The sequence below is a fragment of the Tachyglossus aculeatus genome, chromosome 7 (genome assembly GCF_015852505.1).
Source record: "Tachyglossus aculeatus isolate mTacAcu1 chromosome 7, mTacAcu1.pri, whole genome shotgun sequence".
Classification (NCBI taxonomy): Eukaryota; Metazoa; Chordata; class Mammalia; order Monotremata; family Tachyglossidae; genus Tachyglossus; species Tachyglossus aculeatus.
Genome location: NC_052072.1, coordinates 43,075,391 through 43,096,794, shown reverse-complemented (window position 1 = coordinate 43,096,794; position 21,404 = coordinate 43,075,391). Strand labels below are relative to the sequence as shown.

At 41.4% G+C, this 21,404-nt stretch overlaps 1 protein-coding gene across 1 annotated transcript in view; it reads left to right on the top strand.

Moving 5' to 3' along the window:
- Nucleotides 1-21,404, top strand: part of LOC119930838 (LIM domain containing preferred translocation partner in lipoma) — a 728,061-nt gene that overhangs the window by 606,388 nt on the left and 100,269 nt on the right. The window contains 1 exon segment of the mRNA XM_038749542.1: nt 15,875-16,044. Within this exon segment, the coding sequence (XP_038605470.1) occupies nt 15,875-16,044 (170 nt within the window).

Genomic DNA, 21,404 nt, shown 5'->3' with positions numbered 1-21,404 from the left:
GTACCTGTCTCACAAGGGGTTCATAGTTTAAGGAGGAGGGAGAACAGGTATTTCATCCCCATTTTGCAGAAGAGGAAACTGCTGCACAGAGAAGTTAAGTAACTTGCCCAAGATCACACAGCAGTTAAGTAGCAGAGCTGAGATTAGAACCAAGTCCTCTGACTTCCATGCCCAAGCTCTTTCCACTAGGCCGTGATGTTTCTTATAGGTGATCAAAAGTCAGCATGAGAAAAAAAGAGGTGCCCATTAACTTTTCTAATTTTCCTAAAACACACATATGAGAGGACAATCCCAGGAGGTTAACAGAAAGGAATCAGGTTGTTAAGCAACGTGGCTCAGAATTTGACACTTTTCCTGGTGTCGGGGTTGTTCTGATGTGTTAATTACAAGAGTGTATTTTATTTGAAAGAAAAAAGAAACTTTCTTTTTTCCCCTATTTAAGCAAAGCTCCATTGGGTTTAGTACTGTCACTCTTCAGGAAGGTGCTTCCTCTCCCTCCCGGAGGACTTGCCTGCCTATAAATGGGGCATCTGGATTTAAGGGACTATTATAAATCCTGAGAATTCAAGACTGTGACTTCTAATTCTAGCTGTGACCCTCACTTTGTCATTTATCCTTTCTGGGTCCTTCTTTGCTAGGTCTCTGATAAGGAGAATTGTAATAATGACTCAGTCTTGCTTCTAAGAATAAAATGAATGTGAACAACTATAGAATATATTCAGAAAAGAAAGGGCCGCAGAAGTGCTCAACACTATTGTATCATCTTGAGAATAATAATTAGGACCAATCATGAATTTAGTTAGTTTCCCCAGCAGGAAACCAGAAATCATAGAGATTAACTCCCCATGCTTAGAGAGTGGAGCTCAATTAGACTCTAAAACTCCTCCACCTGACTGTAAGCTGCTTGAGGGCAGGCATCATGTCTACCAATTCTACTGTATTATGCTCCCCCAAGCCCTTACTATAGTGCTTGGCACACAGTGAGTGTTCAGTGAGCATCATTGATTGATTAATGGGTTATTTGGAACTCAAAAAAGCCCTTAGATTCTGTTGAGCCCATGTCACTGAGGAGGGTTCAGGTGTGTCAAAGCTAAGCCGGGGTCCTGAGAAATAATGGTGCAAGGCAGGAGCCTAAGTGAGTTGGGCCCAAATTTCTGGGCAGTACAATATCTAAACAATCTCTGACAACACATTCCTATTCTCAACGATCTCCCTTGGAGAACTGATTTGCTGCCACAACTTCAACTATCATCGCTATGGGGATGATACCCAAATCTACCTCTCCAGGCCTGACCTCTCTCTTTCTCTGCAATCTCCCATCTCCTTCTTCCTTCTGGACATCTATACCTGGATGTCCCATCAACTTGTCCAAAACAGAACTCCTCATCTTCCCATCCAAACCCTGTCTTTCCCACTGTAGTAGTCAACATCACTGTCCACCATGCCTCACAAACCCATAACCTCAGTATTCTCCTCAACTCATCTATCTGATTCAGTCTGCCACCAAACCCTGTCAGTTCTACCTTCACAATATCGCTAGACTTTGCCCTTTCCTTACCATCCAAACTGGTACTATGCTGACCCCAACCCTTTATAACATTCCACCTTGACCACTTAATCAGGCTCCTCACTGACCTCCTTATCTTTTATGTATCCCCATTCCAGTCTTACTTCACTCTGCTGTCCAGATCATTTTTCTATAAAAAAAACAACAAAAAAACCTCAGTCCACATCTACCCAGTTCTCAAGAACTTCTGCTGATTTCTCATCCACCTCCACATTAAACAGGAACTCCTAACTACTGGCTTTAGGGCACTCAGTCACCTTACCCCCTCATATCTTACCTCCCTGGTTTCCTACTACAATCCAGCCTGCATGCTTCACTCCTTTAATTCCACCATGCAGTAGTTTGATCTTGTCTATCTTGCCACTCAGCCCTTGCCCATGTCCTCCCTCCTCATCCATACATGACAGACCTCCACTCTCTCCACCTTCAAAACCTTATGAAAAAGCACATGTCCCATCGAGGAGGCCTTTTCTGACATCTCCCCTACTCCCTCTCCCTTCTGAGTCACCTATCCACTTGGATCTGTACCCTTTAAGCACTTGTAATTCCACCCCACTGGAATTGGAATTCCACTCAAATACTTTGATTGATTGATTGATTTTTACCCCTTCCATGGGTAACCTTTGCAGAGTCAACAACCTGATCTTTAAAGAATACTTCTGTTTAGCTCAAATTAGTTGTAAGCTAATTTCCTCTTGTTTGAGTCTCTGCAGAGACAGAGAAGAATTTGTCATCATCCTCCTTTTATCATTAACTAATATTTATGCCCCCTCTTTGTGTGCATAGCACAAACGTGGATGCATTTCTCTATTGTTTGTCCCTGGCAAGAGGAGGACCCATCCAGAAATGACTACAAGAACTGAAAATAAGACAAACCAACAGAACCAAAAACAACCAGGAAGTGCAAAATACCTTACCATTTATCGCGTCTGTTCATGGCTGGAAGGAGACATTGTGGTAAAGTTATAGAAAGATTTAAGGACAAAGATCAGCCCATCCCTTCCTATTCCTCTTCAGGTGTTAAGGAAATTCATTCATTCAGTCGTATTTATTGAGTGCTTACTGTGTGCAGAGCACTGTACTAAGCACTTGGGAAGTAAATCCAATGATTTGCATTGATTCAGTGCTTGTGTGCAGAGCAATGTACTAGACCTTTGGGAAAGTACACAAGAAGTTTATAATCTAGAAGGGCCAGCAAGAATTGAAATAAATTACAGATGGGGAAGGGACAGAGTAAAAGGATGTGTAAACTTAAGTGGGACTGGGAATAGGAACAATGAATGGTATTTATTGAGTGCTTACAATGTGCAGAGCACTGAACTAAGTGCTTGGGATAATTCAGTACCAAGCCCACAGGGAGCATACAGTCTAGAAGATGGAGTAGGAGGGCAACACTCTTCCCTGTGACCTCTTGGATTCCCTCTGTCCCAAGCTCCATCCACTGGTACTTCAATCTGGCCCCAGCTGTAGATGCCCTGGCTGTTCCTAGGCTGAAAGGCTGTTATGATTTTTAAAAAAAGTTCCCTCCACCAGCAGGGAGAAAATCCATATGGAATCCTGGGATCTTGGTCATTCTTTAACTCCGTCTTTATTTAATCAGTGCTTTGTCTAATCTTGACTCTTTTAATACTCATCCCTGTGGAAAATGCAGGTCTCTTGCTCCTTCTGCAGTATCACCTCCCCATCTTCCCTTTTTTGTTTTCCATTATCTCTTGGAAGAGTACATGGCTTTACAATAGGCATAAGTAATGGCTCTCAGTTTGTCACTCCTTTCAGAGAACTCCCTGTTTTCTCTAGTTTGAAAGGCCACTTGTGATGTATCTCCTGACACCTTTGTGTAGTATTCCATAAGATTATTTTTTTCCTGCAACTCTGCAAAGTTTTCCATTTTTTCATGTCCAGCTATTGCTCCCATTTGTACCACCTGCACTATGTCAAATCATTTTTCGACATTTACACTTTTCAGATATTTATACCCTGTCATTCTGGCCCTTGGTTAGTCATTGGTTAGGTTAGGTTTACATATTTAGCTCTTTTAATCTTTCCCTATAAGCCAATCTTTCTAGTCTCTTAATCCTTCTTGTTTCCTTACCACCTTATGCATCATACTTTCAGGATATTCCAGGTGGCAAAAATACCTCCATCAAGGTGTAACAGGAATAAGAAAAAGGACTAAAGGAAAAATCATCTGGTTGATGGTTGATAAGTACTGCCAGTTAATGAATCTAACTGCAGATATGTTCCCGGTTGTGTTTCAGAAATAAAGCAAACCATATTTGTTTAAATGATCTCCACTTGGGTAACTGAAACTCATCCAGTGCTTAGAACAGTGCTTGGCACATAGTAAGCACTTAACAAATACCATAATTATAATAGTTATTATGAGTTTCAGTGCTCATGTGGAATTGTTCTTAAGGCCTTCAACTGCACACAAGAATGCATCTGTGCAGTTCTCTATTGGTTTCCAAAATTTGCCTATCTGTTTTAGAACATTTTTATTGTAGGCATTATTTAATATTATTTTTAAAATAATAAACATATAAATTGAGGGGAGTTGGCTAGATGAGTGGCTATTCTAACATTTTCACTTTTGGAAAGTTTAAATGTTTAGTGTCATTATTCCTTTTTGAAACCCACATTGTCATCTTCCCAGGGACCATTAGATTGCAGACTGTCCCAGCTTGCAATCCTGTATTTCTTTGAAACTCCTCTCAGGCTTACTGTGACCAGAGTGGGTATTCAGTGAATTCCATGAATGATGATGAAGATGATAGAGTCTCCCATCTTAAGCAATAGGTGAGCCTTAGTCCAGCCACAATGATTTTGGGTCCAAACACCTGTGCAAGGAAATGGATTATACTGCTCACGGTTTGCAAAGACTCACTCTCTCTCCTTTGTCCCTGCCATTCAGTTTCCCTCTGGGACAGTAAATGTAACAAGTGGGTAGGTAGGCAAGAGTGTAGCGTATTGCAAAGTGCTGGTGAGTATTTTACATAAAAGACTTATTTGCTGCCAAAGTGACTGCACTGTAGTGTTAATGTTCTGCCATAGTGACATAGATGAATAGCAGTTGCCAGGGTAGCCGCCTCAGTAGACATTGTAGATTTCATGTCCCATATAAGCCAACTATTTTCAGGGCTTTCACTAGGCCTGCTTTTCTCCTGAGACCATAAATAACCATGGCAGGCATTCACCTACTACTTGTTTTTTGTAATAATGATAATAATGATGGTATTTGTTAAGCACTTACTATGTGCAAAGCACTGTTCTAAGCGCTGGGGAGGTTGCAAGGTGATTGGGTTGTCCCACAGAAGGCTCACAGTCTTAATCCCCATTTTACAGGTGAGGTAACTGAGGCACAGAGAAGTTAAGTGACTTGCCCAAAGTCACACAGCTGACAGTTGGCGGAGCTGGGATTTGAACCCATGACCCCTGACACCAAAGCCCATGCTCTTTCCACTGAGCCAAACTGCTTCTCACGCTGCTTCTTTTATTCCTCACCACTTCACTGTGGTAAAGAGTCGGTCAGACTTTGTGAATACTGACTGTCTAGAAGTAGACTCAATCATATTGAGTATACAGAATATAAAGCCATTAGATCCTCCACCCTCTCGTGTTACATAGTTTTAGTAAAAGTTCATGAAACAATAGCATAATAAATGCAATTAGGGCATCATTTCTGCTTAGTATTCTGTCCCTGACAATAGCAACAATGGTTCCTTGTGGAAAGAGTGATGCTTAATTTCCTAACATTCATTCTAATCTCCAACTAACATCTCCAACTTCCCCCTCTAATTATCTACCCATCATAGATTCATATCCCTGTATGTGTTTAATCCTTATCAAGCCAGTTAACACTAAGGATTTTTTCCTCTTCATCCCTAACATTTCTTCCTAATTGCAACTCTTGAACTTATCCCTGAAATTTATCCAAACCCTTTTTGGACCTATTGGTATTTCCAGCCTGCATAACCTTCTTTGGTAATGAATTCCACATGCTGCCACCTGCTGTGATGAAAAGTGTTTCCTTTTGTTTCTTTTGATCCCACCATTTTCAACTTTTAACATCGTGGGATTCAGTAAACATTGATTTATGCCCCTAATGATTTTATGGAATTTGTTCTTGGCCCCTCTCAACCTGTCTTTGCAGACTGAAAAGTTATAATTTCTTCATTTCATCCTGTCTCTGTTGTTGGTCCAAGTCCCTGATCTTTTTGTGGATGGGAAGGACCTCCAGATGTTACTGTCTCTGTCTTTGGAAGACACTGATGTGAACAATCGAGTCATATAAGACTAGTAATAATAATTATAAATATGGTATTTATTAAGGACTTACTCCATGCTAAGCACTAGGATAGATACATTAGTCATATCAGCCAGACATGGTCTTTGTCCCACATGCAGCTCCCAATTTAAGGGGGAAGGAGAATGGATATTACAGATGAGGAAACCGTGGCCCAGATAATTTTAGTGACATGCCCAAGGTCACAAAGCAGGCAAGTGGTGGAGTCAGGATTAGAATCCAGGCCTTCTGAGTCCTAGCACTGTGCTCCAATCATTGGGCCACATGTGTTGCCCTGGCTACAGAACACATGTAACTTTGTCGGGCAAATTAATTTTTAATGGCATTTGTTAAAGCGCTTAGTATGAGACAGGTACTGAAATAAATTCTGAGGTAGATACAAGCCAATTAGGTAGAACACAGTCCATGTCCCACATGGGCTTCACAGTGTTAATCCCCATTTTAAAGATGAGGGCACTGAAGCACAGAGAAGTGAAGTGACTTGCCCAGGGTCACACAGTAGACAAGTGGCAAAGCCGGGATTAGAATTCAGGTCCTTCTTACTCCCAGGCCCCTGCTCTTTCCACTAGGCCATGCTGCCTCTCCACATTTCAGCTGTAGGGTGGCAACTTGAAACCAACAAGGAATACTTCTTTCCCTGAAAAAGTAATCCCACAACTTCCCATCATAACTTTTTTCAAAATTTAATTTACAAGCCCTACTGGTAGACAGTTTTATTAACTAACTCACCTTCCTCCTATTATAATTTTAGTGACTGTCTTCTTTTCCAATTCACAGTAGAGTTGGAGGAAAACAAGCCCCCCTCCTCCTTATACTATTTGATTATATTACTTGGAAACAGTAAAATCACCCCTTAGCCTTCCTTGAGGTTTTCTTTGGATTCATTGCATTAACATTTTCTGTCTTGGGATATGCTTCTTGAAGTGCAAATTTCATTTTGGGGCCGTGTCCCTGTCTCAGCTGCCACAGGTTCCATGGTTACCATTACAACCGTGTTCTATTTGTGGAGTACAGGAATATCCAAGACTCATTCCTCCAGCCTCCTGTAGTGCAGCAGAGTTCCCGGGTTTTGAGAAGTGTAAGGCCTGGGGGATCCGGGACCCTCTGCCAACCCAAACGCCATGTATTTTGGGAGTCCCTAGAATAATATTAAAAATAATTATGGTATTTGTTAAGCACTTACTATGTGCCAGGCACTGTACTAAGTGCTGGGGTGGATAGAAGCAAATCAGGTTGAGCACAGTCCATGTCCTAGGTGGGGCTCACTGTCTCAATCCCCATTTTACAGATGAGGTAACAGGTCCAGAGAAGTGAAGTGACTTGCCTAAGATCACACAGCAGATAAATGGCAGACCTGGGATTAGAATCCATGAACTCTGATTCCCAGGCCTATGCTCTATCCACTGTGCCATGCTGCTTCTCTCTAGAACCAACCTGGGTCTTAAGACAGGACTTGGGTAGGATCAATCCAACTTCAAACATCAGGGCTAGCTTTTCCTTTATATATGACACTGGTTAGGCACTTGTGTGCCAAGCACTACACTAAGCTCTGGGGTGCATACAAGGTAATAAGGTTAAACACAGTCCCTGTCCCATATGAGGCTTGCAGTCTGAGTAGAAGATAGAACAGGATGAGATAGAACAGGATTTGAATCCTCAGTAGACAGATGAACTGAGCCACAGAGAAGTAAAGGGACTTGCCCAAGGTCACACAGGAGGTAAGTGGAAAAGCCCGAACCATAGTCCTTTGACTCCCAAGCCTGTGCTCTTTCCACTAGGCCTTGCTGCTTCTATGTTAAACTGCTCCCTCTCGGTCATGGAGACATGGTGAGCTTGAGAGTGTTTCTCTGGGAATACCAGATGGAATTAGGCCCCATCCTGAACCATTCCCTTCACATCAGAGCTCCAAGGCAGCCTTGGAACTCCTCCAACCTCTCAAGGAGTTTACTGAATCTATGTTGAGTTACTTTGCCACCACCTAGGGCAGCTGCTCAGCCACTGAGATGATCCAGAGCCGGGCCTGAACGCCTAACACAGAACCAGGGTATTTGGAAGCCACCCAGACTATCTCTGTAGTGCTGCCTCCACCTTCTGGAAGATTCCACTGCCTAAGAAGTGATGCTTGCCCATTTTCTAGCACCATAGATTCATCACTACTCAAGAGATCTAATGGAGCACAGATTCTATTTTGAGATTCACCGCAGACATCACCCTATGTTCTTGGAAATGTTATTTGCTTCTCTGTTCTGCTGTTCCCTTAGTTGCAAATCAGGGTTATGGGCCGCCATTCTGACCTGACCTGGATGTTAATAATAATGGTATGTGTAAGCACTGACCTTATATGCCAAACACTATTAACCCCTGGGGTAGATACAAGATAATCAGATTGGACACAGTCACTGGCCCACACTGGGCTTACAGTGCAAGGAGAAGGGAGAATGGACATTGAGTCCCCATTGTACAGATGAAGCAACTGACATACAGAACAGTTAGATAACTTGTCCTTGGCCACACAGCAGGCAAGTGGCAGAGGTAGAACATAGGACCCAGGTCCTTGGACTCCCATAGTTCTGCTCAGACGATCAATTAGATAATCTCCTCTAAAGTGCTTTGAGATCCTCAGAGATAAGGCCTCTCTAAATATAAATTAGTGTTATTTCAGAAACTGGTGATTCTACTGAAATAATGGATGACTATTCAGTTCCTCTTGCACAAAAGCAAAGGGAGGGAGCCACTGCATGAATGAAAAGAGACAGGGAGAAGTAGGAATATTCTCATGTTTTATTCAAGTGTGAACAAAGAAAATTCAGAGGTGTTTGCTTAAAATTGACACCATTTTTATCTCAAACATTCTGTACAAGTGAGAACAGGTGACTGGAATCTCTCAAAACAGATCAAGTTCTCCTGCCTCATATTCCCTGTAGGAAATATTACCTATAAGTAATGTGCTAATACCTTTTACTTATAAAATGTTTACATTCTGTGTGTATACATAGATGTATTTAAAAGTGCTCCCTATGTACCATTTTGTATCACAATATTGTTATGTGAATTTGGGACGGAAATCACTAAAGCAGTGGGAGAAACTGGTAGGTAGAACTAAGTGTCCTGTTTTTTCACTTTGCTTTAATGGTATTTGTTAAGCACTTACTATGTGTCAGGCACATTTATTATTATATTATATTATTATTATTATTAGTAGTAGTATTTATCATATTCCTTAGGCACTTATTACATTTCAGGTGCTGTATTAAGTGATGGAGTAGATAGACACTAATCAGATTGAACACAGTCCATGTAGTACATGGGGCTCACAGTCATTCATTCATTCATTCAGTTGTATTTATTGAGTGCTTACTGTGTACAGAGCACTGTAGTAAGCATTTGTAAAGTACAATTTGGCAACATATAGAGACAGTCCCTCCCCAACAGTGGGTTCACAGTCTAGAAGGGGGAGACAGACAGCAAAACAGAACAAGTAGACAGGTGTCAATGCCATCAAAATAAATAGAATTATAGATATTTACACGTCTTAATCCCCTTTTTACAGGTAACTGAGGCACAGAGAAGTAAAATGACTTGCCCAAAGTCACACAGCAGACAAGTGAAGCAGCGTGGCTAAGAGAAGCAGCATGGCTCAGTGGAAAGAGCACGGGCTTTGGAGTCAGAGGTCATGGATTCAAATCCCAGCTCCGCCAATTGTCAGCTGTGTGACTTTGGGCAGGTCACTTCACTTCTCTGTGCCTCAGTTACCTCATCTGTAATATGGGGATTAAGATTGTGAGCCCCACGTGGGACGACCTGATCACCTTGTATCCCCCCAATACTTAGAACAGTGCTTTGCACATAGTAAGTGCTTAACAAATACCATCATTATTATTATTATTATCAAGTGGCAGAGCTGGTATTAGAACCAGGTCCCCTGACTTCCGGGCCTGTGCTGTATCCACTAGGTCATGCTGCTCCTCATGTAGGCTTCTCATTCTGCCTCAAGATCATGAGAGGAACACACTAGGCCACACTGCTTCTATATATTATTTTTCTGTGCTTACTGTTTTCTCTGTACTAACCTCTTGGGAAAGTACAGTATAACAGAGTTTATAGGCATGTTCTCTGCACACAAGGAATTTATAGTCTAGAAGAGGTGCAGTTTAGCCCTACAGTTTAACCACCTGGTTTCCCTCCCCAACTACTCCACGGGTTGAGTCTTGTGGTTCAGAAGCTGCTCATGCGTTCAGAAAGGCCTGGAAGGGGAATATTGGGGAGCATCTGCTCTTTCTAGAGAAACATTATTTGTCCAGAAAAAATTGGTGTGTTTGGCAGAATGGAACCTAAGATCTCATTCATTGCACTGTGTACCTAGGATAACATAGGTGATTTCACATGACATCACTAGCCACTGTAGTGGAGAGGGATATGTATATGTATGCATACAGTGATGCTCAATAGGTTAAGGCAGCAGGGATCGAGAGAAAAGAACATTCTTCTAAGAAGTTATGATACATGGATTCCAATTCCAGCTTGAACTTGACTCATGACTTTAGGAATGTCCTTTAACTCTGGCTCAGTTTTCCTATGGGGGGGACAATATGTAGAATCACTTGCCATGTAATAAACAAATAAAAAAATAAAGGGAAAAGAGCTAGAAAACATGTTGGGATTGTTGGAGTACTGTTTTTCTATTTTCCCAAGTGTTATAGAATTATTGGAGAGTAACTGACCTCTGCTGAGTCTCTCGGTGAGCAAAGGACAGAGATGTGATAATGGATCTTTGGGATTCTATCTCTTCTACTTACCAGAGTCTAACTTTTCTCTTACGGAATGTATTAGGTTATTCTCTGACGTTCATCTTCTAACACCCTTCTTCTTTCTACCCTCCCACCTCTCTGCCTCCTGCTATTTCCCACTCTGGATTCTGTGTCTTCATGTTGTTAAGAATTAGAGCTCAAGCAGTCTCAGCATGGCTCAGTTGAAGGGGCATGGGCTTTGGAGTCAGAGGTCATGGGTTCAAATCCCGGCTCCGCCAATTGTCAGCTGTGTGGCTTTGGGCAAGTCACTTAACTTCTCTGTGCCTCAGTTACCTCATCCGTAAAATGGGGATTAAGACTGTGAGCCCCACGTGAGACAACCTGATCACCTTGTAACCTCCCCAGTGCTTAGAACAGTGCTTTGCACGTAGTAAGTGCTTAATAAATGCCATTATTATCATTATCTTGGACAAAGAAAATCAGGAAAAAGTAGATATGCTATAAAGTAATTAGGGTGAAATGGAATTTAGTGGATAGGAAAAGCACCAATCAATCAATCAAAGGCATTTATTGAGCACACTTACTGTATGTGGAGCAGGTGCCTCACAGCTCTGTTCTCAGTCCCCTTCTATTTTCCATCCACACCCACTGCCTTGGAGAACTCATTTGCTCTTGTAGCTTCATCTACCATCTCTACTTAGATGATTCCTAAATCTATCTCTCCAGTTGTGACCGTTCTCCTGAAGGCGTTTCTCCTGCTTCAGAACATCTCGGTTTGAATGTCCCACTGACACTTCTAACTAAACTTGCCCAAACCAGAAGTCCTCATTTTCCCACCCAAATGAGTGTCCCTGACTTTCCCACCCAAGTCACCGACTTTCCTTTCACCTTGAACAACACTCTACCTTCCTCCCTGTCTCACAAGCCCATAACCTAGGCATTATTTTCAACTCATCTCTCTCACTGAACCAACCCACAGAGTCAATCTGTCACCAGATGATGTCAGTTCTACCTTCACAACATCATTAAAATTCTCCCTTTCCTCTCCATCCAAATTGCTACTACACTGATCCAAGCACTTATTCAGCCTTGACTACTGCCTCAATCCCTTCTTTGACCTCCCTTCCTCCTATCCCTCTCCTCTCCATTCCATATTCTGCTGCCCAGATCATTTTTCTGAAAAGAGTTTCAGTCCGTATCTCCCCACTCCTCAAAAACCCCCAGTGATTGCCCATCCACCTCTGCATCAAACATAAACTCTTTACCATCATATTTAAGGCATTCAGTCAGCTCGATCCCTAATAGAATCCAATTATACTGCAAACTCCAGTACTCTAATGCCAACCTAGTCTCTGTACCTCTGTCTCGACTATCCTTTGACCGTTTCCTACCTCACTCTTAGAACTCCCTCCTGCTTCATATTCTACAGTGCACCACTCTCCCCACCTTCATAATGATCCTAAAATCTCATCTCATTCAAGAGGACTTCCCTGACTAAACCCTCATTTCCCCTACCTTCCTGCTCTTCTGTGTCAACTATTCACTTGGCTGTGTACCCCTTAAGCACTTCGACACTCACTCCAGTCCCATGACACTTATGTACATGTCCTTAGAGTCTATTATTTTCTCTATGTGTAATTTATTTTAGTGGCTGGCCCCTCCCTGTAGACTGCAGGCTCTTTGAGTGTGGAAATCATGATTAATAATAATCATGATAATAATAATAATGACGGTATTTGTTAAGCACTTACTATGTGCAGAGCACTGTTCTAAGCTCTGGGGGGATGCAAGGTGATCAGGTTGTCCCACGTGGGGCTCACAGTCTTAATCCCCATTTTACAGATGAGGTAACTAAGGAACAGAGAAGTTAAATGGCTTGCCCAAGGTCACACAGCTAAGTGGCTGAGCTGGGATTCGAACCCATGACTTCTGACTCCCAAGCGCATGCTCTTTCCACTGAGCTATGCAGCTCCCACGACCTCTGACTCCCAAGCCCATGTTCTTTCCACTAAACCACGCTGCTTCTCAACAGATTACCAACAATAGACTAACTCTCAATAGACTACCAACTCTATTGCAATTTCCCAAACTCTTAGTACAGTGCTCTGCAAACAGCAAATACCAGTGATTGATTGAAATTGTTTATTTGGGAGATTAGAATTACACAAGAAGCTTCTTCACAAGAAGCTTATGGTCTGAGGGGAAATTCTGATAAAATATAGAACACTCAAGGATCCCAGTATTTTTTGCAGAATTGAAAATTGTACATTATAATCTCCTTTCTCGATTGCTAGTTACTGAAAAGTCTTGCACATATTTTTTTAACAGAAAATGCCCTTCCAATAGAAAAAAAATGAGGCGCAGAAAAATCAAACTCAAAATGAACAGTTCAGGTTTTATAGCATGAAAGTTAAAAAGCCACCCCCCGCCCCCCGAAAAAAAGTCCAGAGGTTCTTTTGACTTGAAAATCTCTACTTTTCTGCTTCACAAAGCTTTTTGAAAGGCAGGTAAGAGGGATGTCTGAGAGTGTATCATGCCCCATGTTGAGGTGAGTCATATTTCTCCATCTGGAAGCTACTTCTCCTGTTTTGTCTTGGTGTCAATATCCGTACTATTTGTTATGTAGGTGGATTCTTCTTCGTTTGGAACATGTTTTCTTTCCTGAGCATTCTGTTTGTTGAATCTTACACAATTTTTGGAAACTGTACCTCTCATTGTCTTCTAACCTGGTTTCAAAATTTATTGTTCCAAGATCCAAGGAAATTTACTAGAACAGGTCAATGCTGTGTTAGCAGCTGGGTCATGACAGTTGATAGTGAATGAACTGCAGCATCTTGAAATAAGCCCCAGGGGCGATTTTAGAATTAGATCCACTCTCAAATGTGTAGAGATGTGGAGACCGAACACTAAACTTCCTAGGAAAGGTGAAGATAATGCAACCTGGTTGAGTAGAGACATGAGATAAAAAGAAGCAGCAGGTCTTAGTGGATAGAGCATGAGTCAGAAGGACCTACGTTCTAATCCCGGCTCTGCAACATGTCTGTTGTGTGACCTTGGGCAAGTCGTTTCACTTCTCTGGGCCTCAGTTACCTCATCTGTAAAATGGGGATTAAGACTGTGAGCCCCATATGGGACAGGGACCGTGTCGAACCTGATTGACTTGTATCTATCCCCAGTGCTTAGAACAGTGCTTGACACATAGTAAGCACTTAGCAAGTACCATAATTAATTAATTAATTAAAGACTTTAGTTATGATGCTTTGTGTTAAGCACCTGGGTAGGCATAGACTCAATCTTTGTCTCACGTGGGACTCACAATTTAAGTGGAAGAGATTGCAGGTGTCTTATCCCCATTTTACAGATGAGGAAACAAGCAGAAAGAGTAAGCAAATTGTCCAGTGTTCTGTATAGAGCTTTGCACGTAGTAGGCACTTAATACTGCTATTACCACTACTATCAATCAGTCAATCAATGGCATTTATTGAGCACTTGGCATGTGCAGAGCACTGTTCTAAGCACTTTGGAGAGTACAGTACAAGAGAAATTAGCAGACATGTTTCCTCCCCATAATGAGCCTACTGTCTACTACTACTACTAGTGCTACAAGCCTTGTGAGCAGCAAACTTGCCTGCCAACTCTATTGTGTTGTTCTCTCCCAAGCACTTAATACAGTGCTCTTCCCACAGGATTGATGGGTTCATTAGGACTGTTGCAGCAAATAGCCTCATGTCACATATCCAGACATTGACATAGGTGACGCTCCATCAATTCCAACACATAGCAACAAGACATATCCCAGAAATTCTAACCATCTGTATTTCCTGAAAATGCTCATGACTTCCCATGACACTATTCCCTTGCTTTTATTGTTTCTCTGAAAGATGGACTATATGATCCCAGTGAAATGTTCATGGAATAAAGCATGGTAAGTCCTCTAGGAAGAGGCTTGCATCACTTGGCTGGATAATGATCCTTTCTTAAGTGGTTCCCAGAAAGCAGTAGTTTGTCATTTTTTTTATGCAAAATGGATACTGAGTCACTTTTCCTGACCTGCTGATCAGTGGCACTATTTTTAGTTTTTGCTTTTTGTGCTTTTGTGAATATGTGAAAATTTAGAACTCAAAAGGTGACAGAGTGAATGCCCTGGAGGTTGGTGTCCTCTGTTTCTTCCTCAGAATAGGAACAATGTAAGTGGCAGCTGAGCTAGCTTCCCCCATAATAAACAACATAAGACCCGCTGACTTGTACTTCCCAAGTGCTTAGTACAGTGCTCTGCACACAGTAAGTGCTCAATAAATATGATTGAATGAATGAATGAACCTAAGCAGTACCATTAAAGAATCATCCAGTGGTCCATCCAACCAACTGTTATTCTGTCTCCAACAGGATGCCTGGAAAAAGATTGTGCAGGGAGTCCTGATGACCTTCGTCCAACTGGTTGGAGATGGGACTGCTAAATTCCTAACCTTTCCCTCTCCACCACCATTTTGAACCTTCCCTCCATGAATTTATCCAAACCCTTCTTGAATCTTCCAGGTTGGACAATAACCTATGATCCATCTGTTTGCCACTACCATGTTTGTCCTCTGCCAAGAAACCTTGGATCCCTTTTGGAGGGACTTGGTTTAGGAGTGGGGAGGAAGTGTGGCTCCTTTGACTTACTCAGGTTTTGGCCATTTGTCTTTTGAAATATGGTATAAATAAACTGTGGGCCCTGCTAAATTGGCTTAAGACTTTTGCAAAAACAACTCCATCTAGATGGCTGTGGCTTGTGTTTATGGCTGACTTGGAGAGAGGTTGGTGAGCCATCTTTTGAAGTAATAATAATAGTCATCATGATACTTGATAAGTGCATATTATGTGCCGAGCGATGCTCTAAGCTCTGGGGTAGATACAAGTCAGTCAGGTTGGACACAGTCCCTATCCCACATGGGGCTCACATTCTTAATCCCGATTTTACAGAGGAGGTAACTGAAGCCCAGAGAAGGTAAGTGACTTGCCCAAGATTGCACCGTAGACAAATGGCAGAGCTGGGATTAGAACCCAGGTCCTTCTGACTCCTAGCCCCAAGTCCTATCTACTAAGCCATGCTGCATCTCACAGGCTGGGTCTTCCATCCTCAGCTTCCTAAACTAGCCTACCTATCCTCGCTACACGGATCAACTGTGGATTCCACATTGGGTATCTTAGAACAGCTGAAATGTAACGTGCTTTTTTGCCTACCTTGCTCATCCTCTTTCCCTCCCTTGTTTTCAGGACGTTGTGCCCGCTGTGGTGAGAACGTAGTTGGGGAAGGCACTGGGTGCACTGCGATGGATCAAGTGTTCCATGTGGAATGCTTTACCTGCATAATATGCAGCAATAAACTGCGAGGCCAGCCTTTCTATGCTGTGGAGAAGAAGGCTTACTGTGAACCCTGCTACATCGTAAGTAACAGTCTCATTTATTAACATCCAGGAGAGTAAAGGCCAACTTCACCTTTGAGTGAGATGAAGGAATTCGTATAAAAGACTGAAACTCTCATCCTTCCGTAGAACCAAGTCCCAGTTTAACAGGGATGATTGCCCTGATTTTTGCCCTCCGTTTATGTATGTTAAAGGGAAACAACATCCTTGTTCAGTTTCTGGCCTCATAGGGATAATCCCTTTGCCCCTCTGCCAAGCACATACATGCTGACATCGCAAGAATACATTCCAGAAAATTCCAGACACTCCCTCTCTTATCAGATTAGTATATAGACTCCAGAGTTTTGAATAAATTTAGAAATTTCTCATTCAAACCTGCAATTCCTTTCACCATATGAATTTCCATTTATTATTCCCATCTGTTTCCAGTGCATTTTTTTCGGAACCAGTGTATGATTCATCGTCAGTATGTTAAAGAGAACTTCATACTGATATATTCCTCTGTGTTAAGATTTGTACCCTTTTCTAAATATCAACCTGCATTTAAATGACAGTATCATGACTGGAGAGATCTTCATGATCAATAAACTAGGATTTTTTAAAAATCTCTATCAGAAGGAATGTCTAATTCCTTTGATGGCGTTCATGCAAACCTAGGAGCCCTTTAATAGTTTAACAACAGTCCAAGTGCAAGTGTTTTGGGGTTTTTTTGCCCTAAGATCAATTCCGTTCATGTTTATTTTATGTTATTTCACTTTTTGTCACCACTGAAGGAAAAATGAATCTATTCAATTGATCAGTGATATTTATTGAGTGCTTGGATGTGGAGCACTGTACTAAGAGTTTGGGAGGGAACAAGCTCTTGGGAGCTGAGAAAAGGTAAATTATTTTTGCCTAGGAATGCCTAGGAATGTAACCAGTAGTGATGCAAGTTATAGGTAGTTATACATATACAGCTTTCCAAAGATTGAAACCTACAATAGAATAGTTTAATCTCTGATGCGTAGCTCGCTGTCTCTTAACAGTGCAGTTACTCCTCTCACTACTGAAATCTTGGGCATGGATCTGATCTCCTTTCAAGGCTGAGGCTCAATAGGAATGAATTCTGTGTGTGCATCTTTGGATTTTTCTTCATTTTTCCAGTGGGTAATTTAAATAAGCAAAAACAAACAAATTCATTTTAGCCACAGACTTTACAAAAACAAGCAAGACCTCGATGGTCTTTCGTGGCAATGACCAATTGTTCTATTGAAGTATTTAGGTTTTTCTATTCCATTCTTGTTCTTACAGTGTTTGGGTGATAAAATAAAGCTGTTAAACATCTGGGAGATTCTCAGACCAGAAAATTTCAAAAGCCCAGTACTGCAAGTGCGAAAAATTGTCATTGTCTCATTTTGACATCCCAAAGAACTCTAATCGAGGGTTTCTTTTTATGAGATGCAGTTTAATTTGCATAAGAATTGCGGTAGGCTTCACTAAAAGGCTCTTGTTTGATATTTGATTGTAGAGTTCACCGGATGTAATAGTCTCGAGTTTCATAAATTCTGTGTCATGTGAGTTTATCTGTGGAATTGGCAGTACTGTACTGTACATAGGCTTTGAGTAGTAGAAATAGGGCAGTAATATTGCAAGAAATGAAAGGGTCATGTAGCTACACTTGAACTAATCGCTTTATAAACATTTTCCTTAGGACTGAGCAGCTGTTTATGTCTTGGTATGATACTGTCCAAACTGGACAGGCAATTGCTCAAGTGAAAAATGGGCAATATTTTGTATACCATTCTCCAGCTGTACAAAGACAACTCAAACTTCAGTTTTTTCAGAAGATGTGAGGTCTATCTTGTCCTGTCTAGCTTTGGTTCTGTTGCTGGACAAACTAGAATTAGGATCAGATGCATTTCGAGAAACAGCATGGCTCAATGGAAAGAACATGGGCTTGAGAGTCAAAGGTCATGGGTTCAAATCCCGGCTCTGCCAATTGTCAGCTGTGTGACTTTGGGCAAGTCGCTTGACTTCTCTGTGCCTCAGTTATCTCATCCGTAAAATGGGGATTAAGACTGTGAGCCTTATGTGGGACAAATGATCATCTTGTATCTTCCCCAGCACTTAGAACAGGGCTTTGCACATAGTAAGCACTTAACAAATGCCATTATTATTATTATTTCCTCTTCCCTCTCAGTTTCCTGGTGCACTAGAGCTGCCCTTAGCAGAGTATTTACTGTGCATGGCAAGAGATAAATGCTAAATGCACAAGCTGGGAAAGAAGTTTCAGGATGAGAAGAGATTAATTTGTTGTAGAGAAGACTTTCCAAAACAAAAATGGAGAACGTAATGTAGCATGTAGGTGCTGGTTAATGTTTTCTGTTGTCTGTTCTCTCTCTTCCTTTCCCTTTTACTTCAGCTATCTCCCCATTTGTCTTCAAGTTCCTTTTCTTAAACCATTGCTTCAAGACACGAGGGGTTGGCAGAGTGGCTGGGAAGGTAAAACTGGACTTTCTCATTTCCCTTATGTGCAACACCACACATTGGAAAGGATGAAACTCCACTTCTAAGTTCAGAGAACGATTTCCGGCTCTCTCAAGTGGTATTTTAAAAGGTGTGCATGACTTACTGGGGCCAGGGTTAGACTGCTAAAGCCAAGAAAAACAGAGACAAAAGAACCAAAGATCTAGTATCCACCTCCTTCCTGATATAACAGTGCAATTTAAGAAGAAATGTGGTCTAATGGATAGAGCACGCACCTGGAAGTCAGAAAGACCTGGGTTCTAATTTTGCCTCCCCCCCCTTATCTGCTGTTTGACCTTGGGCAAGTCACTTCACTTTTCTGTGCCTCAGTTACCTCATCCATAAAATGGGAATTGAGACTGTGAGCCCCATGTGGGACAAGGACTGTGGCCAACCTGATTAGCCTTTATGTACCCCAAGCCTAGTACAGTGCCTGACACATTGTAAGTGCTTAATAAATACCGTAAAGAAAATCTAGATTGTATCCAGAATAAAACAGTGAGGGATTGAGTTTCCTTTTGAAAGAGCTAGGATAAAATGACAGGGCTATCCCTAGTGAAGTGGGTAAGTGACAAAGTTAAGGAATTTAGGGAGTCTATACAGTTCTTCAGAGTAAAGTATCAGTCAGAGACACCCTAGCAATTTTTGGAGCTCAGATATTACACAGAGGTCCAGCTGAAAGAAATAAAAACAGTGAGCCCAGACTAACAGATATAACCTGGCTCTTGGACAAGGCAGGTACCCTCTGACATATGACTGGCTTAGTAGTTAAAAGATTGAAAATGAAATAAATTATGGTGGTCTGCTTGTATTTCCTGCACATTTGTACCCATGCTGTGTAATTTATATTGTCTTTTAAAAAGCAAGGAGAAAGAGCTGGACAAGATTTCAAAATATCCTCACTAATCTGCTGGAGTTCTTTCAAGGGGATAATAAACATATGGAGAGGGAGAAACCTGTGGACATAAAAATATTTAGAGTTTCAAAAGGCCTATAACAAGGTTTCACACCAAAGACTTTTTTTTACAAAAATGAATAATCATGGGATTATTTAAAAAAAAAAAAACCTGGAGGGAACATTTATCATGGCTTAAAAAGTGTCTAAAAGAGGAAATAAAGGGAACTCATGAGCAGCTTCTTGCAGGGATGGAGAAAAGTAAATAGTAGGAACCCCAAGGGAATGGGTAAGGACGAGTTTTATTTAACATTTTTATGCATGATCTGGAAGAGGATGTGTGTGTAGAAATCTCCCAATTTTCAAATAATATTTAGCTCTTCTGGGTAGTCTATTGGAGTTGTGAGCAAGAGTATTTATTAGCAACAGTATGAGCTAGCTTATGTGATAGAGCAACGTAATTGATATGAGGGCATCATTAAAAAAGAAGTAAAAGATACAGTTCCTGCTCTGAGTTGACATTAGAATAGGAGAGGCAGGATTTTAAAGCACACCACTTCAGCTGTGACCACAACACTGAAAGGGAGAGCTTTGAAGTTTAAGTTTTGAACTGTACGTTTAAGATGTCAACAGGTGGTCCAGATGGAGATGCCTCAGAGGCAGGGGGAAATACAGTGTGGTAGAACAGGAAGGATAAAGTGCAGTAAGACTTCATAAAGCAAAATGAGTGACCTGAAAACAGGCAGATGGGCTTCATCATGAGCCCATATGTGGTCATGCATCTAGAAAAAAATTACTCAAATCACAACATGTGAAAATGGACTTTGAGCTTTTTATTCATGGATCAGCAAAAGGTTACTGGAATCACAGTCAACTATTATATTGCTTTATCTAATAGGTGGAAGTAGACTAAAAAGCTAACAAAATGCTTGGAATCATGAAAAGGATGTAGAAAATAAAACAGAAAGCATAGCTTGGCCACTGTATCGAAGTTTGAAACTAGAATACTGTGTTCATTTCCGCTTATTGCATTTTACGAAGGACATAAGTTGAGCTAGAAAAGAAATAAAGACGAGCACTCAAAATTATGAATAAGATTAGCCTGAAAAGATTAGAACTCTGAAAAGATGAAGACCAAATAGAAACATGGTTAAAGTTTACAGGGCAAACTTGGAATTGGTCATCAATTAATCAGTCATATTTATTGAGTGCTTGCTGTGTGCAGAACACTGTACAAAGTGCTTGGGGGAGTACAATATAAGAGTTGGTAGACATGTTCCCTGACCACAAAGAGCTTACAGTCTAGAGGGGGAGATAGATGTTAATATAAACAAATCATTTACGGATATATACTCAAGTGCCGTGGGGCTGAGGGAGGGGTGAATAAAGGGATCAATTCCAAGTGCAAGGGAGACACAGAAGGGAGTGGGAGAACAGGAAATGAGGACTTAGTCATTAAGTCCGCTAACCCTGTCCACTAACCCTGTGTATAGGGAACAGCCATGATAGATTTAAGATAAACAAAAGGAAACACTTCTTCCCGCTGCAGGAGGTAAGCATATGGAATTTATCATCATAGGAAGTCGTGCATGCATGCAGAAGCATCAGTGGGATCAAGAGGAGTTTGACTCAATTCATGGATGATGTGCCGCTAATGTGTTCTTAGATGGAGAAGCTAAGGAAAAAAGTTGGTGACAGTAAAAGGTTCAAACTAGGTATAGATATTTTATTGGATGATAAGTCCATGATGTGTTGGAAGATGTAAATAAGAATATGGGATAATATGTTGCTTAATATGAGGATGGATGTCAAGAAGGAGAAGCAGCATGGCCCAGTGGATAGAGCACAGGCCTGCGAGTCAGAAGGACTTGGGTTCTAATCTTGACTCTCTATTTGTCTGCTGTGTAACCTTGGGCAAGTCTCTTCACTTCTCTTTGCCTCAGTTACCTCATTTGTAAAATGGGGATTGAGACTTTGAGCC